This window comes from Schistocerca americana, chromosome 2, assembly GCF_021461395.2.
Source record: "Schistocerca americana isolate TAMUIC-IGC-003095 chromosome 2, iqSchAmer2.1, whole genome shotgun sequence".
Lineage (NCBI taxonomy): Eukaryota > Metazoa > Arthropoda > Insecta > Orthoptera > Acrididae > Schistocerca > Schistocerca americana.
In genome coordinates, this window is record NC_060120.1 from 747,332,318 (window position 1) to 747,351,454 (window position 19,137).

The 19,137-nt window shown below is 41.1% G+C and overlaps 2 protein-coding genes across 3 annotated transcripts in view; one reads left to right on the top strand and one right to left on the bottom strand.

Moving 5' to 3' along the window:
* The window catches only part of LOC124595898 (protein nessun dorma-like), a 181,496-nt gene extending 180,673 nt beyond the window's left edge, over positions 1 to 823 (bottom strand). Inside the window, exon 1 of the mRNA XM_047134806.1 lies at positions 734 to 823. The gene's annotated coding sequence lies outside the window, so the exon portion shown is untranslated. The remainder of the gene's footprint in view (positions 1 to 733) is intronic.
* A 227-nt stretch (positions 824 to 1,050) lies between these two features.
* Positions 1,051 to 19,137, top strand: part of LOC124594916 (ADP-ribosylation factor-like protein 2-binding protein) — a 122,951-nt gene continuing 104,864 nt past the window's right edge. Inside the window, exon 1 of one of the 2 annotated variants that reach the window (XM_047133401.1) lies at positions 1,051 to 1,189. In XM_047133401.1, coding sequence (XP_046989357.1) covers positions 1,165 to 1,189 — 25 coding nt within the window. In that variant the 5' untranslated portion in view covers positions 1,051 to 1,164. Of the gene's footprint in view, positions 1,190 to 1,311; positions 1,491 to 19,137 lie in introns of those variants that run through there. The other variant, XM_047133403.1, reaches the window with a different exon arrangement.

The window sequence follows — 19,137 nt, forward strand, 5'->3', positions numbered from 1 at the left end:
AACTGAATTTATTATCAAGTTGTAATCCCAGAAATGTAACACTGTCAACCTTTTCGATCTGCATGTCTTCATATGTTATAAACATGCTGTCGCTGGAGAAATCGAGCAGTTTGCAAATCTGACATAAAACTTGGATTAGCGTACTCACACTTTCCCCAATAGGACTAGCTTTTACAGCACAGGAGTAAACGAATCTGTCACATTACGTATATTTTGTTGTATTACAAGGCTGTACACTTTATTCTATTATGTGACCAGCACAAGAAATTAAGCTTCGAATTTAACCTACAGTACTCAGTTTACATATTACTTCATACTTAAAAACGCACGTTGTTAACATTTTACTTAAACAGTGCTTTGGCGAAGTTCCGCGTACTTTCTGTCGCAGCTGCGAAGATAATATTTCTAATAGCGACCGATAACCTACAAACATATAATCTGAAACACTAATAATCGTTCTAACATCAACTAAAATGTACCCGGAGTTAATAAGCTGAGGTTATGACACGATTCATACGACATTCCTGCTATTTCACACTACTCGCAGTTATACTGATAACTAAACTGATGGATTCCCACTACGTCGTTATTTAACTGTCGGAGTTATCGGTATTCGCTAGCGAAAAATAACTTGGCAGTTATTAATAACCGTTAACGATAACGGTTATCAAAGAATAACTGGAACTGTGATAACGGTTACTCCAGAATAACCGTTTGGCCCACCTCTATGAATGTGTTTTTATTAAAATCTCTTGGCGTGTATACACAACGTCACAACATCAAACTTAATAGAAATGCCGCCCTTCTGTTGCCAACGTAATTTCTTAACTTCTGGGTTCTAAGTGTGATATTTTACTTTCATGAAGCGATATTTATTTAATTAAATTTTATTTGTACACAAAAACCTTGAGATTATTCGCAACTAAAATAATACACTTAAAGTATATGTTTATTTTCGTATTTTTATAATGAAAACGCCTGTTTCTCACATATTCTCTCTGGTCATAACTGAAACTGAGTATTTAGAGACACGAAGTTGTCTTGCCTGAAGCGTCGTTGTGAGGTTTTTACAACCATTGACATGTTAATAATTTTTGGCAACAATAAATCGGCGAATTTATTATAATGATTTACGTTTGATTGTATATATAGATACTGTTGAAGATGAGCGATTATTTTGAAGACTTTGGTTGGTACTCAAAAAGACAAATCTCCGTTAAAGCACGTAACTTCCGCACAAGGCACTTAATAGACTAATAGAACATGAAAGAGATATTTAGTGTAGTTATTCATTACTTGTTGTGATTTACGTTTTGTTGTATCTCGGCGACAGATAAATTTAAAACCTTTTTCATGTGTTTTGATGCAAAATGAATACGTAGACATCACATATGAATACTAAAACTATGCGGTTACCATTAATGACGCTGCCATTCACCCAATTACATGTACATTGTTGCATTTGCGAATTGAGAAAGTAAAATTTAGACGTATGTAGAATCATAGCGTTCCGAAAATTCCTTCCATGCGCTGTTTTAATGACTTGTTTCTTGGTAGTGTCGTAGTCAAATACTACTTCATGCAACAATCCCTCATTTGAATGAAGTAAAAGTAATGTTTTCATTCAAAAGAAGTACATTTTACAGTAAAGTTGTTATTGTGGATACAGTCATTGCTGTATTGAATGGTATTACAATAATGTTTATCTTCGTGCATACATTATTAAGATAGCCCTTTCGAATGTATGTGTGAATACTGGATCTTTCTTTCTGCAGCACTGTGTGTGTGCTGTATTGAAACTTCGTGGCAGATTAAAACTTTGCCGAACTGGGACTCCACGCCTAAAGTCTTGCATTTCACGGACAAGGTTGCCTTGTAAGGCTAGGTTCCTGGTTTGAGCCCTGATCCAGCAGAAGTTTTAATCTGCCAGGAAATTTCTTGTGAGCAGTTGGGGCAGAGTATAAGATTGTTTCATTGTAGGAATAAATAGTTGAGTACAAACATGTAAATGGCCTGCATGTAACCATATGGACTTTGACATTCTTTAGTTGTAAACTCAAACTTTAGTGAAGTTGACACATTTCTGATCATAATGTTTATTGTGGACATCTGTGGAACACTGGACTCGCATTCGGGAGGACGACGGTTCAATCCCGCGTCCGGCCATCCTGATTTAGGTTTTCCGTGATTTCCCTAAATCGCTCCAGGCAAATGCCGGGATGGTTCCTTTCAAAGGGCACGGCCGACATCCTTCCCCGCCCTTCCCTAATCCGATGAGACCGATGACCTCGCTGTCTGGTCTCCTTCCTCAAACCAACCAACCAACCAACATCTGTGGAACATGGAACCAACTAAGAAATGCGATTAAAGTTGAGTTGCTACTCACCACACACAAAGAGAAGGTGTTGGATGGCACACAGGCACATTTAAATGGATGTTATTCAGCTATTGGAGAAAGTCCTTTGGGGAAAAAAAGGCCCCACACACAGTCAGACACACACAACTAACACACATGGTCACTGTCACCAGCAGGCAGTGGGTACTCATTCAGTTGTACTAATGGTTTGATGTGTACAACCTGTTGGTAAATAAGCTCATTCAATGCAGTAATGATACCCAATTTTTTAAAATATATTTCCTGCTACTTTCAGTTGCTATTCTGATGGAATTATTCTCTGATGTGGAATCTGCCTTAATGTTACATTTCCTGAAAAAGACCCCGTATCTAAAAATTTGGAGTAAATGTAGGAATAGTTTCTTGCTGAAGGCTTGCCGTTACATGCTAATGGAAGGGAAAATCATTCTATAACATTATCTTTGGCAGTATTTTTATGTATTCATTCTGCATCAATTGACAGTTAATATTTATCATTAACGAAACTTTGCGTCTGCTATGCAGTCTACAATGTAGTAACCCATATGTTATTACACCTTTCATTGTGACTACTGTGGTGCGGATCATGCAGTTTACATAATGTTCCATGCGACTGGTCTAGGCCCTCACCTGAAGTCACTGACCACAGTCCAGGGTCCCGATATGTTCGTGTGCTGGCCCCAACCAGCAGTCTCTTAACTGTCAACAGTCTGTACATATCAACAATAGTACCTGTCAGACTGTATGCATTAATATGTCTGTACTAGATATCTTACTGTATGTGCCTCTGTTTATACTCGTGTGTATCTGAAATGTATAATGTCACTCCATGGACTAATCTGTTATGCTCTCCCTCTGTGATCTAATAAACTGTGGATTTCTCGTAACCAAGTTCTCCATTGTGTTCCAAGTCACAACAAATAGACTTATTATTTATATTCATTGTAACAGAATCACTTCTGTTAATTACTTGTCATCTTTATCAAATGATTAAAGATTCCTGTTAGCTGGTGCATGAATAGCAATTGAATGAAACTGTTGAGGAAGGAATTCACTCCTCTGCTTCTTTACACTTTACTATTAATTTTGATATGTGAAAATTAGATATAGGCACAAATAGTGGTTCAAAGTTAATTGCTACTTTTTCTGCCTACAGAAATGTGGCTTATGGTCTGTTCCAGCTTCAGTCCATCTCTTTGTTCTGGTTCTTTCCTTATCTTTACACCTATAATGCAAACTACCTGTCCCAACCTGTTCTTTGCATCCTTTGTGTTATGGTACAAGCACTTTCTCTGTATTTATTTATTGGCACTTTTAGCATTTATTTCTGCTCTAATTCACACCTTATATGACGAAGGTAACGAATGTGGAAGCCAAATAAAGGTTGTGGTAACAAAATGACCACTAGTGCAGCCTAATGTTTACATCAGCGTCATATTGAAAAATGCAAGGGGTGGTCCAATAAGTAACTTTTACAGACTTCTCTGTATCTTAGTTTGCAGCATTTAACTCCCTGTCTAAACTTCATTTCCACAGCATCAGTTGTCATTGTACCGTTCAACATGTAACATTTGTTCTTGCTCCAGGAGTCACCAGTGGGTATGCATGTACTGCGTACAGTGACAAACTATATTTCATATTATAAATTGTCTGGTGCAAACTGTTTATTTTATGATCAGAATAACACTGTAATGTTGGGACCAACCAAGTGAGTCGTTAAGATACTGATCTCATATGCAAGAGGATGGAGTTTGTTTTTTCTGGTCTTCTTGCTTTAGGTTTTCCAAAATTGTTTTAGGTACAGGGGAAATACGGAAGCGTCCGATCCCGCCCGTCTGCTTTGACCCCATGACATCACAAATATAACGTAAATGACCATAAACCAAGATTCCAATATGGCACATATAAAGTTGGTACGTACACCATGGGGACGAAAATACATCGAAAAATAAACACTCACACTTTCCAGAAAAAGCCTAATGACACTAACGGGACAAGTGTGGGAAATGGGGTGTTTTTGGGTGGGGGCAAACTAAATATAAACAAATTTAGACACCCACCCCCATACAAAACCACACAAAACGACGAAAAAACCGACATTACAAAACTCCCCAAATACCACTAAACACAATATCATTTGGAATCAGACACTTCCCTTGGCCTGTATAGCTCAACAGCACCTCCCGATCCCATAAATTAGGATCAAACACTTCCCTTGGCCTATATAGCTCAAAAACATCTCCCGATACCAATATCAACGTAAACAGCCACACATTGGGATCGAACACTTCCCTTGACCTGCGCACTATTAATTTTATCCGTCATATCCATTCCTGAACAAAAACAACCGATTAATTTTACTAAAATTACCACACGATATACAGCGAACAACACTAAATTAACCTTCACACAAAATCGTTAACTCACTGAAACAAATTCCACTACAAACACAGCCGACACTTGAACAGTTCTGGATAATGAGCAAAAGCAAACTGAGCCCATTACACCACACAAACGAAAACCCTGAACATACCACCAGAGAACACAACAGACCACAACACGATGACATCTTCAAACATGCCATGCTCACAAACCAAACTCCGCAGCGCCATGACGTCACACACTACGACACCTTTACGTCACGGGTCAAAGCCGACGCGTGGGATCGGACGCTTCTGTCGACCCAGTAAAGGGCAACGCAGCTCCCTCAGCAAGGACACAGCCAGCCGCTTATCCTTTCATGGAAACCTACTTTTAAGTTTTGTGTGTGTGTATATTTTGAGGTGTCGGTTTTCATAGTATTAGGGTGACAAATCCTATCTCTGAATCAATAAATAAATAAGATAAAATCTTGCTGCTCTGCAATATACATCATAGAACACCAGGAGAGTATTCATCTGTGCCTTCTTCTTAACTGTTCTAATTACATTCTCACACTAGACCTGAAATCTTTTAATTTTGCAGAGTATATTTCGTCTTCTTTACTTGCTGCTGCACACCCTGCATATATCAATTTTCTGGTAATATTGCTGATGTTTATATTGAAGAGAGTTGGAGACTGGCTGCCTAGACATATCAAATGCCTATTGAAAACTTCTTCTATCTCTATAAAGGCAAGAAACATTTCTTTGTGATACTCGTTCATCTGCTTCTGTATTAATACAGTTGTCAAATGTTATTCTGACCTGTCTGAAGCCTTATTGTTCATCAATTGATGAGTAGCTATGGTATGATTCTGCCATTTATTATTGTTGCATGCAGTGTTGTGCAAGCGTATTCCATGGAGATTCTTACATTGCTCTAGTTTTCCTCTTTTATGTATGGGTACTACAGATGACTATGACCGTGTGTGTAATAACACTGCAAACATTCATTCATTAAAAATGCAGTATCCCAAATTGAGAATAACATCTACCATAATGATTATGTCGGCACCACATACTATAGTGTCTGTTATGCTTGCTGCTAACTTTTTGTTTATGTGCTTGCAGCTTGACTGAGGTAAGGGATTGTGTTTGATGGAATGGAATGTGGTATCAAAGAATTGTCGTAAGAACAAATCCCATCAGATATAATTCAGAGAAGCTGATATTGTAGGGTAGGATCCAGATAGCATAGTTGTAAAGTAGTCATTGAAGTAAAGCATATTGCATGCAGCAGCTTGTTCTGTCACTTAGTGGTCAGCTTTGTCGTGGCCACAATTTGACTATGGTGGCACATTTGGGTGAACAATAGGTTGGAGCCTATGCTCACATGAAAGGTGGTGCAGAAGCTACAGCAGCCGGCCAGATTGGCTGAACGGTTCTAGGCGCTACAGTCTGGAACCGCGTGACCGTTACGGTCGCAGGTTCGAATCCTGCCTCGGGCATGGATGTGTGTGATGTGTTTAGGTTAGTTAGGTTTAAGTAGTTCTAAGTTCTAGGGGACTGATGACCTCAGAAGTTTAGTCCCATAGTGCTCAGAGCCAGAAGCTACAGCAGAGACGGCACATGAGATGACTGCTTTCACAGATGGCCTGCTTTCGCTGGGGTAGGAGAATATGGGATAATTCCTGCACCTGGATCTTTCACTGGTATATGATCCACGTGGCAAAGGGTTGGGTTTAGGTTTGGCATGAACTTGAACCAGGATATTTCAAAGATTGGATGGGCAGTAGAATGTCACTTTGGGAGAAGAGGAAGAATTGTGGAAATAATGTCCCATATTTCAGGATACAAAGAGAGATTACCACAAGTATTACAAAATGTTTGGTTATGTTGTTCTAGTATGGGGTGGTATTAGGTAATTATGGAGGGTAAGCTTTCACACTTGTTCCATGGGGATGGTTGGAGAATTAGGGGCATATGTGAATATAGCATGGGAGATTGCTATGGGGAGACGTGGCAACAAAGCGACAGTGCACAATGACTGTGCAGGCACATTCAGTGCCACCTGCTACATGCATCTATGTAGGAGATTGCCCCCATTCAGCTCTGGCTCCACACCCAATTCACTTCATAATTGAACTGTTTGTCACTGTCTTGCCAAGTGGCTCCCTGAACATGTTACTTCTTTGTTAAGCCTTGTACCTGGGATCGTAGAATTCTAGTGGTGATGATGTGTTTTTATGTTGTGAGTTACAGCATAATTGGCAATGGTAATTTGACATTTTTCATCTTCATTTTGTAACTTACAGCATAATTGGCAATGGTAACTGGACATTTTTCATCTTCATTTCGTAACCATGAATCCTACACCCCAGGCTACCTTACTGGGTGTGTATTTGGAACTTGGACTGCTGCAGTTTCTGCAACAGCAGCTAAAAGGGACAGAAACATCAGAAGGCCTTGTTGCTCATATTGCTCTCCCGGCAGTTTTCTGCAAATCTGCTGCCATTTCCACATATGACAAGTCGGCAGAGGAGTGGGTGGCATACGAGAAATGCATCTTACAGCATTTCGCCGCATTCTAGATAATGGATCCAGCTGTCATCAGATCTGTTTTCCTGTCGTGAATCTCACCTAGTACGTACCAGGTTTTGTGCAAACTGGGCCCTCTCACAGAACCGGTGCACCTCATCTTTGCTGAAAATTATACTCTGTTATTTACGTACTTTCACTATTACTGCTATGTCATTGCATCCTCTGTGATTTTTTTATCAGTGTCATAAACAATCAGACCAATCCTACTGCACACGGGTGGCTGAACTGCAGGGACTAAGTAGGAAATGCCATTTCGTTGCCCCTGTAGGTAAGGAATCATATGCTGTAGTATTAATTTGGGACACAATTATCAGGGGGGCCGTGGATGAAGAATTTTACTAGAAAGCTCTATCATCTGAAGACACTTCTGTGGAGGGTGTTTTAAAATTAGTACAATCCTTATAAGTTTTGCGGCCCGTCAGTTAGTTTCTGGGGGTGAGGTGACGGCCATTGCTTGAGACCTGTAAGAGGGATCCAACCTAGCCAAAGTAGCAAATGTGTCAACAATAGGAAACAAACACCGCTGCCCTCCAGCTCAGTCTAGTAAACAAGGAAAGCAGTCTCAACCCCCCCCCCCCCCCCCCACACCACCACCATTTGTTACTCCTGCTGTGTGCAGAATGATTTCAGAAACACGCCGGAGACAACTGCCCTGAAAGGTGGGCACAATGCAAGGCATTGGGAAGGAAGGACATCTCGCATCAGTCTGTTGTGCTCAGGATAAATGACACATGCCTCGCTACAAACTGCCTGGAATCCTCAAACCCGGGAGTGCCCCATCAGAAACTTTTCATCACACTCACTTTCTGGAACAAACAAGTTTGGTTATAGGTTGACACAGGTGCATTCCTAAAATCTACAGCTCTCTGCTAGGGGGGGGCGTATAACTAGCAAAACTTTCTACTTAAAGGACAAATCATGATTGTGGCATTGTACAAACAGACTGTGCACCACTTCATCTTCCTTGTGGTTCACAACATGGATGTGTAGAATCTTTTTGACCTTCACACTTTTTCAGCTTTCAGGTTTTTGTCAAGGACCTGTCCAACTGGTTTTGGAACAAATACTGTTTCAAGAATTGGATGACGTCGGTGAGGAGTAGTCTGATATCTTCTCTGGAGTTATTGGCAAAGCAAGAAACTTCGTGGCACCTGTCACTTTAAAGAGGTCAGCATGCCCCCAATTCATCTGTACATGACCCATGTCCCTTGCATTGCAGGATTTCATAAAAAAATGAGCTAGACAGGTTGACAGCCTTGGACACCATTGAACCCATGTCTTGAGAGAGTGGGCGATATCATTAGTTACTGAAAAAAAAAAAAAAAAAAAAAAAAAAACCCCATGGGAAAACTGCACTTGTATGGAGATTTTAAGGTTACAGTCAATGCAGAGATTGTAACCCTTTCCAAAAGCTGATGAACTTTTCTCTGCACTCACAGGATGACAACATTTTCCAAAAATCAGCCTCTCTGAAGCTTGTTACAAATACCTCTGGATGAACAATCACAGAAAGTCCTCATACTCAACATGCCACATGAGTTGTTTAGGTTCAGATGTTTAGTTTTTGGAGTGGTCACTGCCCCAGCCATTTTTCAAAGATTTCTTGAACAACTAATGGAGAGTGTCCCATGGTGCATAAATTACCTTGATGAAATTGTGGTGACAGGCCACACAAGGCAGAACACATAACAAACTTGCAGCTGCTGTTTGACATCGTCCAGTCTGCAGGCCTGAGATGCAACCTTGAGAAGTCAGGTCTTTTCTTTTTTTTTTCCAATTGTTGGTGGAATACATATGGCACGTTATCTCCCGCAGTGATATTCAACCCACACAGAAGGTAGTCGAAAACACCATCGCACTTCCTCACCCCAGAAATCTAAGAGAGCTCCAATCTTTCTTGGGGAAGATCACATACTACAGCAAATTCATCTGGGGTGTAGTGTTGGTTGCACCCCCTTAAATGATCTGCTGAACAAGGGTGTCCCTGTTGTCTGGTCAAAAGCATGTGAACAGGCTTTCATGGCTTTGAAGCAGGCCGTTGCCATATTTCAATCAGGGAAATGGCTGAAAGCATAGGGAAACTACAGTCATAATTTTTCCCATAGGCCTGCAGCTTCACTGTATGGTTAAATGGTGATGGTGTCTTTTTGGGTAAAATACTCCAGAGGTAAAATAGTCCTCCCCCATTCAGATCTCCGGGCAGGGACTACTAAAGAGGATGTCAGTATTAGGACAAACAAAACTGGAACTCTATGGATCGGAGCGTGGAATTCCAGATCCCTTAATTGGGCAGGCAGATTAGAGTTTTTAATAAGGGAAATGGATAAGTTAAAGTTAGATATTGTGGAGATTAGTGAAGTTCAGTGACAGGAGGAACAGGATTTCTGGTCAGGTGAGTACGGGGTTGTTGTTGTTGTTGTAGTCTTCAGTCTTGAGACTGGTGTGATGCAGCTCTCCATGCTACTCCATCCTGTGCAAGCTGCTTCATCTCCCAGTACCTACTGCAGCCTACATCCTTCTGAATCTGCTTAGTTTATTCCTCTCTAGGTCTCCCTCTACAATTTTTACCCTCCACGCTGCCCTCCAATACTAAATTGGTGATCCCTTGATGCCTCAGAACATGTCCTGCCAACTGATCCCTTCTTCTAGTCAAGTTGTGCCACAAACTTCTCTTTTCCCCAATTCTATTCAGTACCTCCTCATTAGTTATGTGATCTACCCATCTAATCTTCAGCATTCTTCTGTAGCACCACATATTGAAAGCTTCTATTCTCTTCTTGTCCAAAATATTTATCATAATGTTTCACTTCCATACATGGCTACACTCCATACAAATACTTTCAGAAACAACTTCCTGACACTTAAATCTATACTCGATGTTAACAAATTTCTCTTTTTCAGAAACGCTTTCCTTGCCATTGCCAGTCTACATTTTATATCGTCTCTACTTCGACCATCATCAGTTATTTTGCTCCCCAAATAGCAAAACTCCTTTACTACTTTAAGTCTCTCATTTCCTAATCTAATTCCCTCAGCATCACCCGACTTAATTCGACTACATTCCATTATCATTGTTTTGCTTTTGTTGATTTTCATCTTATATCCTCCCTTCAAGACACTATCCATTCCATTCAACTGCTCTTCCAAGTCCTTTGCTGTCTCTGACAGAATTACAATGTCATCAGCGAACCTCAAAGTTTTTATTTCTTCTCCATGGGTTTTAATTCCTGCTCCGAATTTTTCTTTTGTTTCCTTTACTGCTTGCTCAATATACAGATTGAACACCATTGAGGCTACAACCCTGTCTCACTCCCTTGCCAACCACTGCTTCCCTTCCATGCCCCTCGACTCTTATAACTGCCATCTGGTTTCTGTACAAATTGTAAATAGCCTTTCACGTCCTGTATTTTACCCTTGCCACCTTCAGAATTTGAAAGAGAGTATTCCAGTCTACATTGTCATAAGCTTTCTCTAAGTCTACAAATGCTAGAAACTTAGGTTTGCCTTTTCTTAATCTAGCTTCTAAGATAAGTCGTAGAGTCAGTATTGCCTCACGTGTTCCAATATTTCTACGGAATCCAAACTGATCTTCCCCGAGGTCGGCTTCTACCAGTTTCTCCATTCGTCTGTAAAGAATTCGTATTAGTATTTTGCAACCGTGACTTATTAAACTGATAGTTCAGTAATTTTCACATCTGTCAACACCTGCTTTCTTTGGGATTGGAATTATTATATTCTTCTTGAAGTCTGAGGGTATTTCGCCTGTCTCGTGCATTTTGCTCACCAGATGGTAGAGTTTTGTCAGGTCTGGCTCTCCCAAGGCTGTCAGTAGCTCTAATGGAATGTTGTCTACTCCCGGGGCCTTGTTTCGACTTAGGTCTTTCAGTGCTCTGTCAAACTCTTCACGCAGTGTCATATCTCCCATTTCATCTTCATCTACATCCTCTTCCACTTCCATAATATTCCCCTGAAGTATCTTGCCCTTGTATAGACACACTATATACTCCTTCCACTATTCTGCTTTCCCTTCTTTGCTTAGAACTGGGTTTCTATCTGAGCTCTTGATATTCATACAAGTGGTTCTCTTTTCTCCAAAGGTCTTCTTAATTTTCCTGTAGGCAGTATCTATCTTACCCCTAGTGAGATGTGCCTCTGCGTCCTTACATTTGTCCTCTAGCCATCCCTGCTTAACCATTTTGCACTTCCTGCCGATCTCATTTTGGAGACGTTTGTATTCCTTCTTGCCTGCTTCATTTACTGTATTTTTATATTTTCTTCTTTCATCAATTAAATTCAATATTTCTTCTGCACCCAAGGATTTCTACTAGCCCTCGTCTTTTTACCTACTTGATCCTCTGCTGCCTTCACTACTTCAGCCCTCAAAGCTACCCATTCTTCTTCTTCTACTGTGTTTCTTTCCCCCATTCTTGTCAGTTGTTCCCTTATGCTCTCCCTGAAACTCTGTACAACCTCTGTTGTAGTGTTGTAGTCAGTTTATCCAGGTCCCATGTCCTTAAATTCGCACCTTTTTGCAGTTTCTTCAGTTTTAATCTACAGTTCATAACCAATAGATTGTGGTCAGAGTCCACATCTGCCCTTGGAAATGTCTTATGATTTATAACCTGGTTCCTAAATCTCTGTCTTACCATTATGTAATCTATCTGAAACCTGTCAGTATCTCCAAGCTTCTTCCATGTATACAATCTTCTTTTATGATTCTTGAACCAAGTGTTAGCTATGATTAAGTTATGCTCTGTGCAAAATTCTACCAGGCGACTTCCTCTTTCATTTCTTTCCCCCAAACCATATTCACCTACTAGGTTTCCTTCTCTTCCTTTTCCTACTATTGAATTCCAGCCACCCATTACTATTAATTTTATCGCCTCCCTTCATTATCTGAATAATTTCTTTTATCTCATCATACATTTCTTCAATTTCTTCGTCATCTGCAGAGCTAGTTGGCATATAAACTTGTATTGCTGTAATAGGCGTGGGCTTCATGTCTATCTTGGCCACAATCATGTGTTCACCATGCTGTTTGTTGTAACTTACCCGCACTCCTATTTTTTTGTTCATTATTAAACCTACTCCTGCGTTACCCCTATTTGATTTTGTATTTATAACCCTGCATTCACCTGACCAAAGGTCTTGTTCCTTTTGCTACCGAACTTCGCTAATTCCCACTATATCTAACTTTAACCTATCCATTTCCCTTTTTAAATTTTCTAACTTACCTGCCCGATTAAGGGATCTGACATTCCATGCTCTGATCCATAGAACACCAGTTTTCTTTTTCCTGATAATGACGTCCTCTTGAGTAGTCCCCGCCTGGAGATCGGAATGGGGGACTATTTTACTTCCGGAATATTTTACCCAAGAGGACGCCATCATCATTTAACCATACAGTAAAGCTGCATGCCCTCGGGAAAAATTACGGCTGTAGTTTCCCCTTGCTTTCAGCCATTCGCAGTACCAGCACAGGAAGGCCGTTTTGGTTAGTGTTACAAGGCCAGATCAGTCAATCATCCAGACTGTTGCCCCTGCAACTACAGAAAAGGCTGCTGCCCCGTTTCAGGAACCATGTGTTTGCCTGGCCTCTCAACAGATGCCCCTCTGTTGTGGTTGCACCTACGGTACGGCCATCTGTATCGCTGAGGCACACAAGCCTCCCCATCAATGGTAAGGTCTATGGTTCATGGGGGGGAGTACAGGGTTATAAATATAAAATCAAATAGGGGTAATGCAGGAATAGGTTTAATTATGAATAAAAAATAGTGATGGGTATAATCTAGTATGAACAGCATATTGAACGCATTATCGTAGCCAAGATAGACATGAAGCCCAAGCCGACCACAGTAGTACAAGTTTATATGCCAATCAGCTCCACAGATGATGAAGAGATTGAAGAAATGTATGGTGAGATAAAAGGAATTATTCAGATAGTTAAAGCAGACGAAAATTTAATAGTCAGGGGGATACTGGAATTCGATAGTAGGAAAGAAAGAAAAGAAGTAGGTGAGTGTGGACTGGGTAAGGAATGAAAGAGGAAGCCGACTAGTAGAATTTTGCATGGAGCATAACTTAATCATAGCTAATATGTGGTTTAAGAATCATGAAAGAAGGTTATATATGTGGAAGACACCTGGAGACACCAGAGGGTTTCAGATTGATTATGTAATGACAAGACACAGATTTAGGAACCAGGTTTCATATTGTAACGCATTTCCAAGGGCAGATGTGGACTCGGCACACAATTTATTGGTAATGAACTGTAGATTAAAACTGAAGAAACTGCAAAAAGGTGGGAATTTAAGGAGATGGGATCTGGATAAACTGACAGAACCAGAGATTGTAGAGAGCTTCAGGGAGAACATTAGGGAATGATTGACAGGAATGGGGGAAAGAAATACAGTAGAAGAATGGGTAGCTTTAAGAGATGAAATAGTGAAGGTAGCAGAGGATCAAGTAGGTAAAAAGATGAAGGCTGATAGAAATCCTTGGGTAACAGAAGAGATATTTAATTTAATTGATGAAAGGAGAAAATATAAATGAATCAGGCAAAAAGGAATACAAACGTCTCAAAAATGAGATCGAAAGGAAGTGCAAAATGGCTAAGCAGGCATGGCTAGAGGACAAATGTAAGGATGTAGAGACTTATCTCACTAGGGGTAAGATAGATACTGCCTACAGGAAAATTAAAGAGACCTTTGGAGAAAAGAGGACCACCTGTATGAATATCAACAACTCAGGTGGAAAACCTGCCCTACGCAAAGAAGGGGAAGCAGGAGGGTGGGAGGAGTATGTAGAGGGTCTATACAAGGGCGATGTGCTTGAGGACAATGTTATGGAAACGGAAGAGGACATAGATGAAGATGAGATGGGAGAGATGATGATGTGTGAAGGATCTGATAGAGCACTGAAAGACCTAAGCCGAAACAAGGCCCCTGGAGTAGAGAACATTCTGTTAGAACTACTGATAGACTTGGGAGAGCCAGCCATGACAAAACTCTTGCATCTGGTGAGAAAGATGTAAGAGACAGTCGAAATAGCCTCAGACTTCAAGAAGAATGTAATAATTCCAGTTCCAAAGAAAGCAGATGCTAACAAGTGTGAAAATTACTGAACTATCAGTTTAATAAGTCACAGCTGCAAAATACTAATACAGATTCTTTACAGATGAATGAAAAAGCCAACCTCAGGGAAGATCAGTTTGGATTTCATAGAAATGTAGGAACTTGTGAGGCAGTACTGACCCTATGACTTATGTTAGGAGATAGGTTAAGGAAAGGTAAACCTACATTTATAGCATTTGTAGACTTAGAGAAAGCTTTTGATAGTGTTGACTGGAGTACTCTCTTTCAAATTCTGAATGTGGAAGGGGTAAAATGCAGGGAGCATAAGGCTATTTACAATTTGTACAGAAACCAGATGGCAGTTATAAGGGTTGAGGGGCACGAAAAGGAGGCACTGGTTTAGAAGGGAGTGAGACAGGGTTGTAGCCTCTCCCCGATGTTATTCAATTGTATATTGAGCAAGCAGTAAAGGAAACAAAAGAAAATTCGGAGTAGAAATTAAAATCCATGGAGAAGAAATAAAAACTTTGAGGTTCGCCGATGACATTGTAATTCTGTCAGTGGCAGCAAAGGACCTGGAAGAGCAGTTGAACGGAATGGACAGTGTCTTGAAAGGAGGATATAAGATGAACATCAACAAAAGCAAAATGAGGATAATGGAATGTAGTCGAATTAAATCAGGTTATGCTGATGGAATTAGATTAGGAAATGAGACACGTAATGCAATAGATGGGTTTTGCTATTTGTGGAGCAAAATAACTGATGATGGTCAAAGTAGAGAGGATATAAAATGTAGACTGGCAATGACAAGAAAGCGTTTCTGAAGGAGAGGAATTTTTTAACATCGAATAGAGATCTAAGTGTCGGAAAGTCTTTCCTGAAAGTATTTGTATGTTGTGTAGCCATGTATGGAAGTGAAACATGGCAGTAAATTGTATTGAGAAGAAAAGAATAGAACTTTTGAAATGCAGTGCTACAGAAGAATGCTGAAGATTAGATGGGTAGATCATGTAACTAATGAGGAGGTACTGAAAAGATTTGGGGAGAAGAGGAATTTGTGGATCAGTTGGTAGGACACATTCTGAGGCATAAATGTATGACCAGTTTAGTATTGGAGGAAAGTGGGGATGGTAAAAATCGAAAAATCGTAGAGGGAGACCAAGAGATGAATACACTAAGCAGATTCAGAAGGATGTAGGGTGCAGTAGTTACTCAGAGACGAAGAGTCTTGTACAGCATAGAGTAGCATGGAGAGCTGCATCAAACCAGCCCTGGGACTGAAGACAACAACGACAACAAACAGGTAGTGGTGACTGACACCTCTCAATAGGGCCTGGCGGCCATCCCAGTTCATATGAGATGCAGATGGCATGGAACATCGGATGGCTTTTGCATCAGATACATTTAATGCTGCACAAAAGATGCATTTGCAAAGTGAAATAGAGTCTCTTGCAATTATCTTCACACTGAAGAATTCCCATCTTCTTGTATACAGAATGAAGTTTCACTGCATTACAGATTATACTGTTGTTCTCCCTCTTCAATCTGGCAACAAAGCAGCCTGAGAGTACTTACCCACTGCCTCCAGCATTTGGAACTTTTTCTTTGCAGGTGTTATTGTGAAAGATACTTCTGCAATACCATGAAAATGTGGTCGCTCTTCCATCTCACAATGGGACCCTACCAGAGTTTGACTGAGATGAGGTCTTGTGCTTCCATTTGGACAAAGAGGCTCAACAGGTGTAGCAGTACATCCAACAAGACTGGCCTGACCACAAATCCAGTCGGGACTCCAACCTATTGCATCATTATTTCCACCTTTGCCACTGGCTCGTCGTAGTGGGCAGCTTTATCCTTCTCATTACAGACCAGCAGTATCCCCGGGTGGTCCCACCAGAACCTTTGTGCCTGACAATACTGTGACTCATGCACAAAGGTCACTGGGGAGTCTTGTGTACAGCACAGCTCACCTGACGCCGTTAGTACTGGTTGGACATAGACCAGCAGGTCCAGTGTTTGTATGCAGCCATTTTTTGTATGAACAACAGCTGATGGCACCCCACCGGATGTTCTCTTCCTGGGGACTGCAGTTCTGTTCCGAGGTTTTCAACGAGTTCTGCTGTAGCAACAGCACCACCTGCTGTCATAGCCTATCCACCTCCCGTCAAATGCTAAGACCAAAAGACTCATGCACACATTGAAGACACAGACGTGGAAATACATGGCCAACACTGCTCCGGATGAGACCCTTACAGTTTTTTGAGTTCGTACAGGTCAACTCTGATAGGGGATACGAGTGTGGTGGAACTATCAATGAAAGTGTTGCCAAAGCAGATTTATAAACACAGACTTCCGAAATTCCTTCACCAAAGAAGGTGAAGTAAATATTCCAGAATTTGAGTCATGAACAGCTGCTAACATGAATAAATTAGAAGTAGGTATCCTCAGTGTAGTGAAGCAGCATAAATCACTTAATAAAAGCAAGTCTTCCAGTTCTGATTGTATATCAATTGGGTTTTTGTCAGAGTATGCTGATACAATAGCTCTGTACTTAAAAGACACATACAACTGTGTACGTGACGAAAGATCCATAGTCAAAGACTGGAAAGTTGCACAGTTCGCACTAATATTCAAGAATGGCAACATGAGTAATTGCCTAAATTACAGGCCCACATCATCAACGTTGATATGCAGCAAGATTTTGGAGCATATATTGTGTTTGAACATTATTAATTACCACAAAGAGAACATATCGACTCACAGCCAACATGGATTTATAAAACATCTTTCTTGTGAAATATAACTAGCTCTTTACTCACATGAAGTGTTGAGTGCTATTGACAAGGGATTTCAAATTGATTCTGTGTTTCTATATTTGCAGAAGGCTTTTGACACTATCTCACAAGTGACTTGTAATCAAATTGCATGCTGGTGGAATATTATCTCAGTTATGTGACTGGATTCGTGATTTCTTGTCAAATAGGGCAAAGTTAATAGTAATTGATGGAAAGTCGTCAAGTAAAGTAGAAGTGATTTCTGGCATTCCACCAGGTAGTGCCATAGGCACTCTGCTGTTCCTTATGTATATAACCATTTTAGGAGACAATCTGAGCAGCCATCTTAGGTTATTTGCAGATGATGCTGTTGTTTGTCGTCTAGTAAAGTCATTAGAAAATCAAAACAAATTGCAAAATGATATCTGTATGGTGCAAAAATTGGCAAATGACCCTAAACAGTGTGAAGTGTGAGGCCATCCACATCAGTGTTAAAGGGAATCCATTAAACTTCAGTTGTCTGATAAATTGATCAAATCTAAAGGCCATAAATTCAGTTAAATACCTAAAACTTACAATTACGAACGACTTAAATTGGAAAGTACACACAGAAAATTTTGTGGGGAAGGTGAACCAAAGACTGCAATTTATTGGCAGAACCCTTAGAAGACACATCAGATCTACTAAAGAGACTGCCTACACTTTGCTTTTTCGACCTCTTTTGGAGGACTGCTGCACGGTGTGGGGTCCTAAATGAAACACATCGAGAAAGTTCCAAGAAGAGCAGCTTGTTTTGTATTATCAAGAAATAGGGAAGAGAATGTCACGGACATGACATAGGATTTGGTGCAGACGTCATTAAAAAAAGGCATTTCTCATTGCAGCAGGATTTTCTCATGAAATTTCAGCCCCAACTTTCTCCTCCGAATGCGAAAATACTTTGTTGCCGCCAACGTACATGTGGAAAAATGATCCTCATAATAAAATAAGTGAAATCACAGCTCGCATGGAAAGATATAGGCATTTGATTTTGCCGGGTGCTGTTTGAGAGTGGAATATTGCAGAATTATTGTGAAGGTGATTCGATGAACCCTCTGACAGGCACTTAAGTGTGATTTGCAGAGTATCCATGTAGATGTAGATGAACTCCTTCATAGCCATCAGCTCTGCGTGCTTGACCTCATGTTGCCATTGCCTTTGGGGCTCTCCATGGTGCCTTCTCATTTAAGGTCTGGCACCTGTCTGTGGGCACAGGGGTGCGAACACCAGCCAAGTGGATTCCAATGGTCATCTGAAAGCAGTGGGTCACCATGTGTTCACTTTGGCTACAGGAGACTACAGCATTGCACCATCAAAATCAGCTTTGCCTGCGGCAGCAGCCTGCTGTCCCCTCCTCCGGACCTTCTGGTGGTCACCCACCATGACATTCCCACTGACCTACCTTTCTCCTGCACTGCACCCTCTGCTCCCACCTATTCTGTTCATGGGCTGTTCCTACCTGCAGGCTCACAGCCCTGTGTGACACACACAGCCCCACTCTCATCTTCATTTAAAGGCTGGGGAAGATGAAATGGTTTTCTGCAGATAACCAGCCTGCAGTATCGGCAACCCCCCCCCCCCCCCCCAATACTCTTCCCATCTGTGATGACATTGTAGGGCCCTGCTTCCTGCAGCAGAGATGCAGCGACACCAATCGTGCTGCCCAGTGGAGATTTTCTGGGCATACACTCCTTCTTTCCATGCCGAACGGGCCGTGGTGAAGCAGGAGAGGCTTTCCGGTGTCCCTGATAATTTCAACCTGATTCAAGGCATTGCCGAGATGCCTGGCCAGATGTAGGTTGCTGTGCCTAGATGCATCTCCCTGCTCCCCAATGGATGAAGGCGTGTTGTAAACCACTGGACTACCACTTACATGGGGGGGGGGGGGGGGGGGTACTGACCATATCTCTGACAGC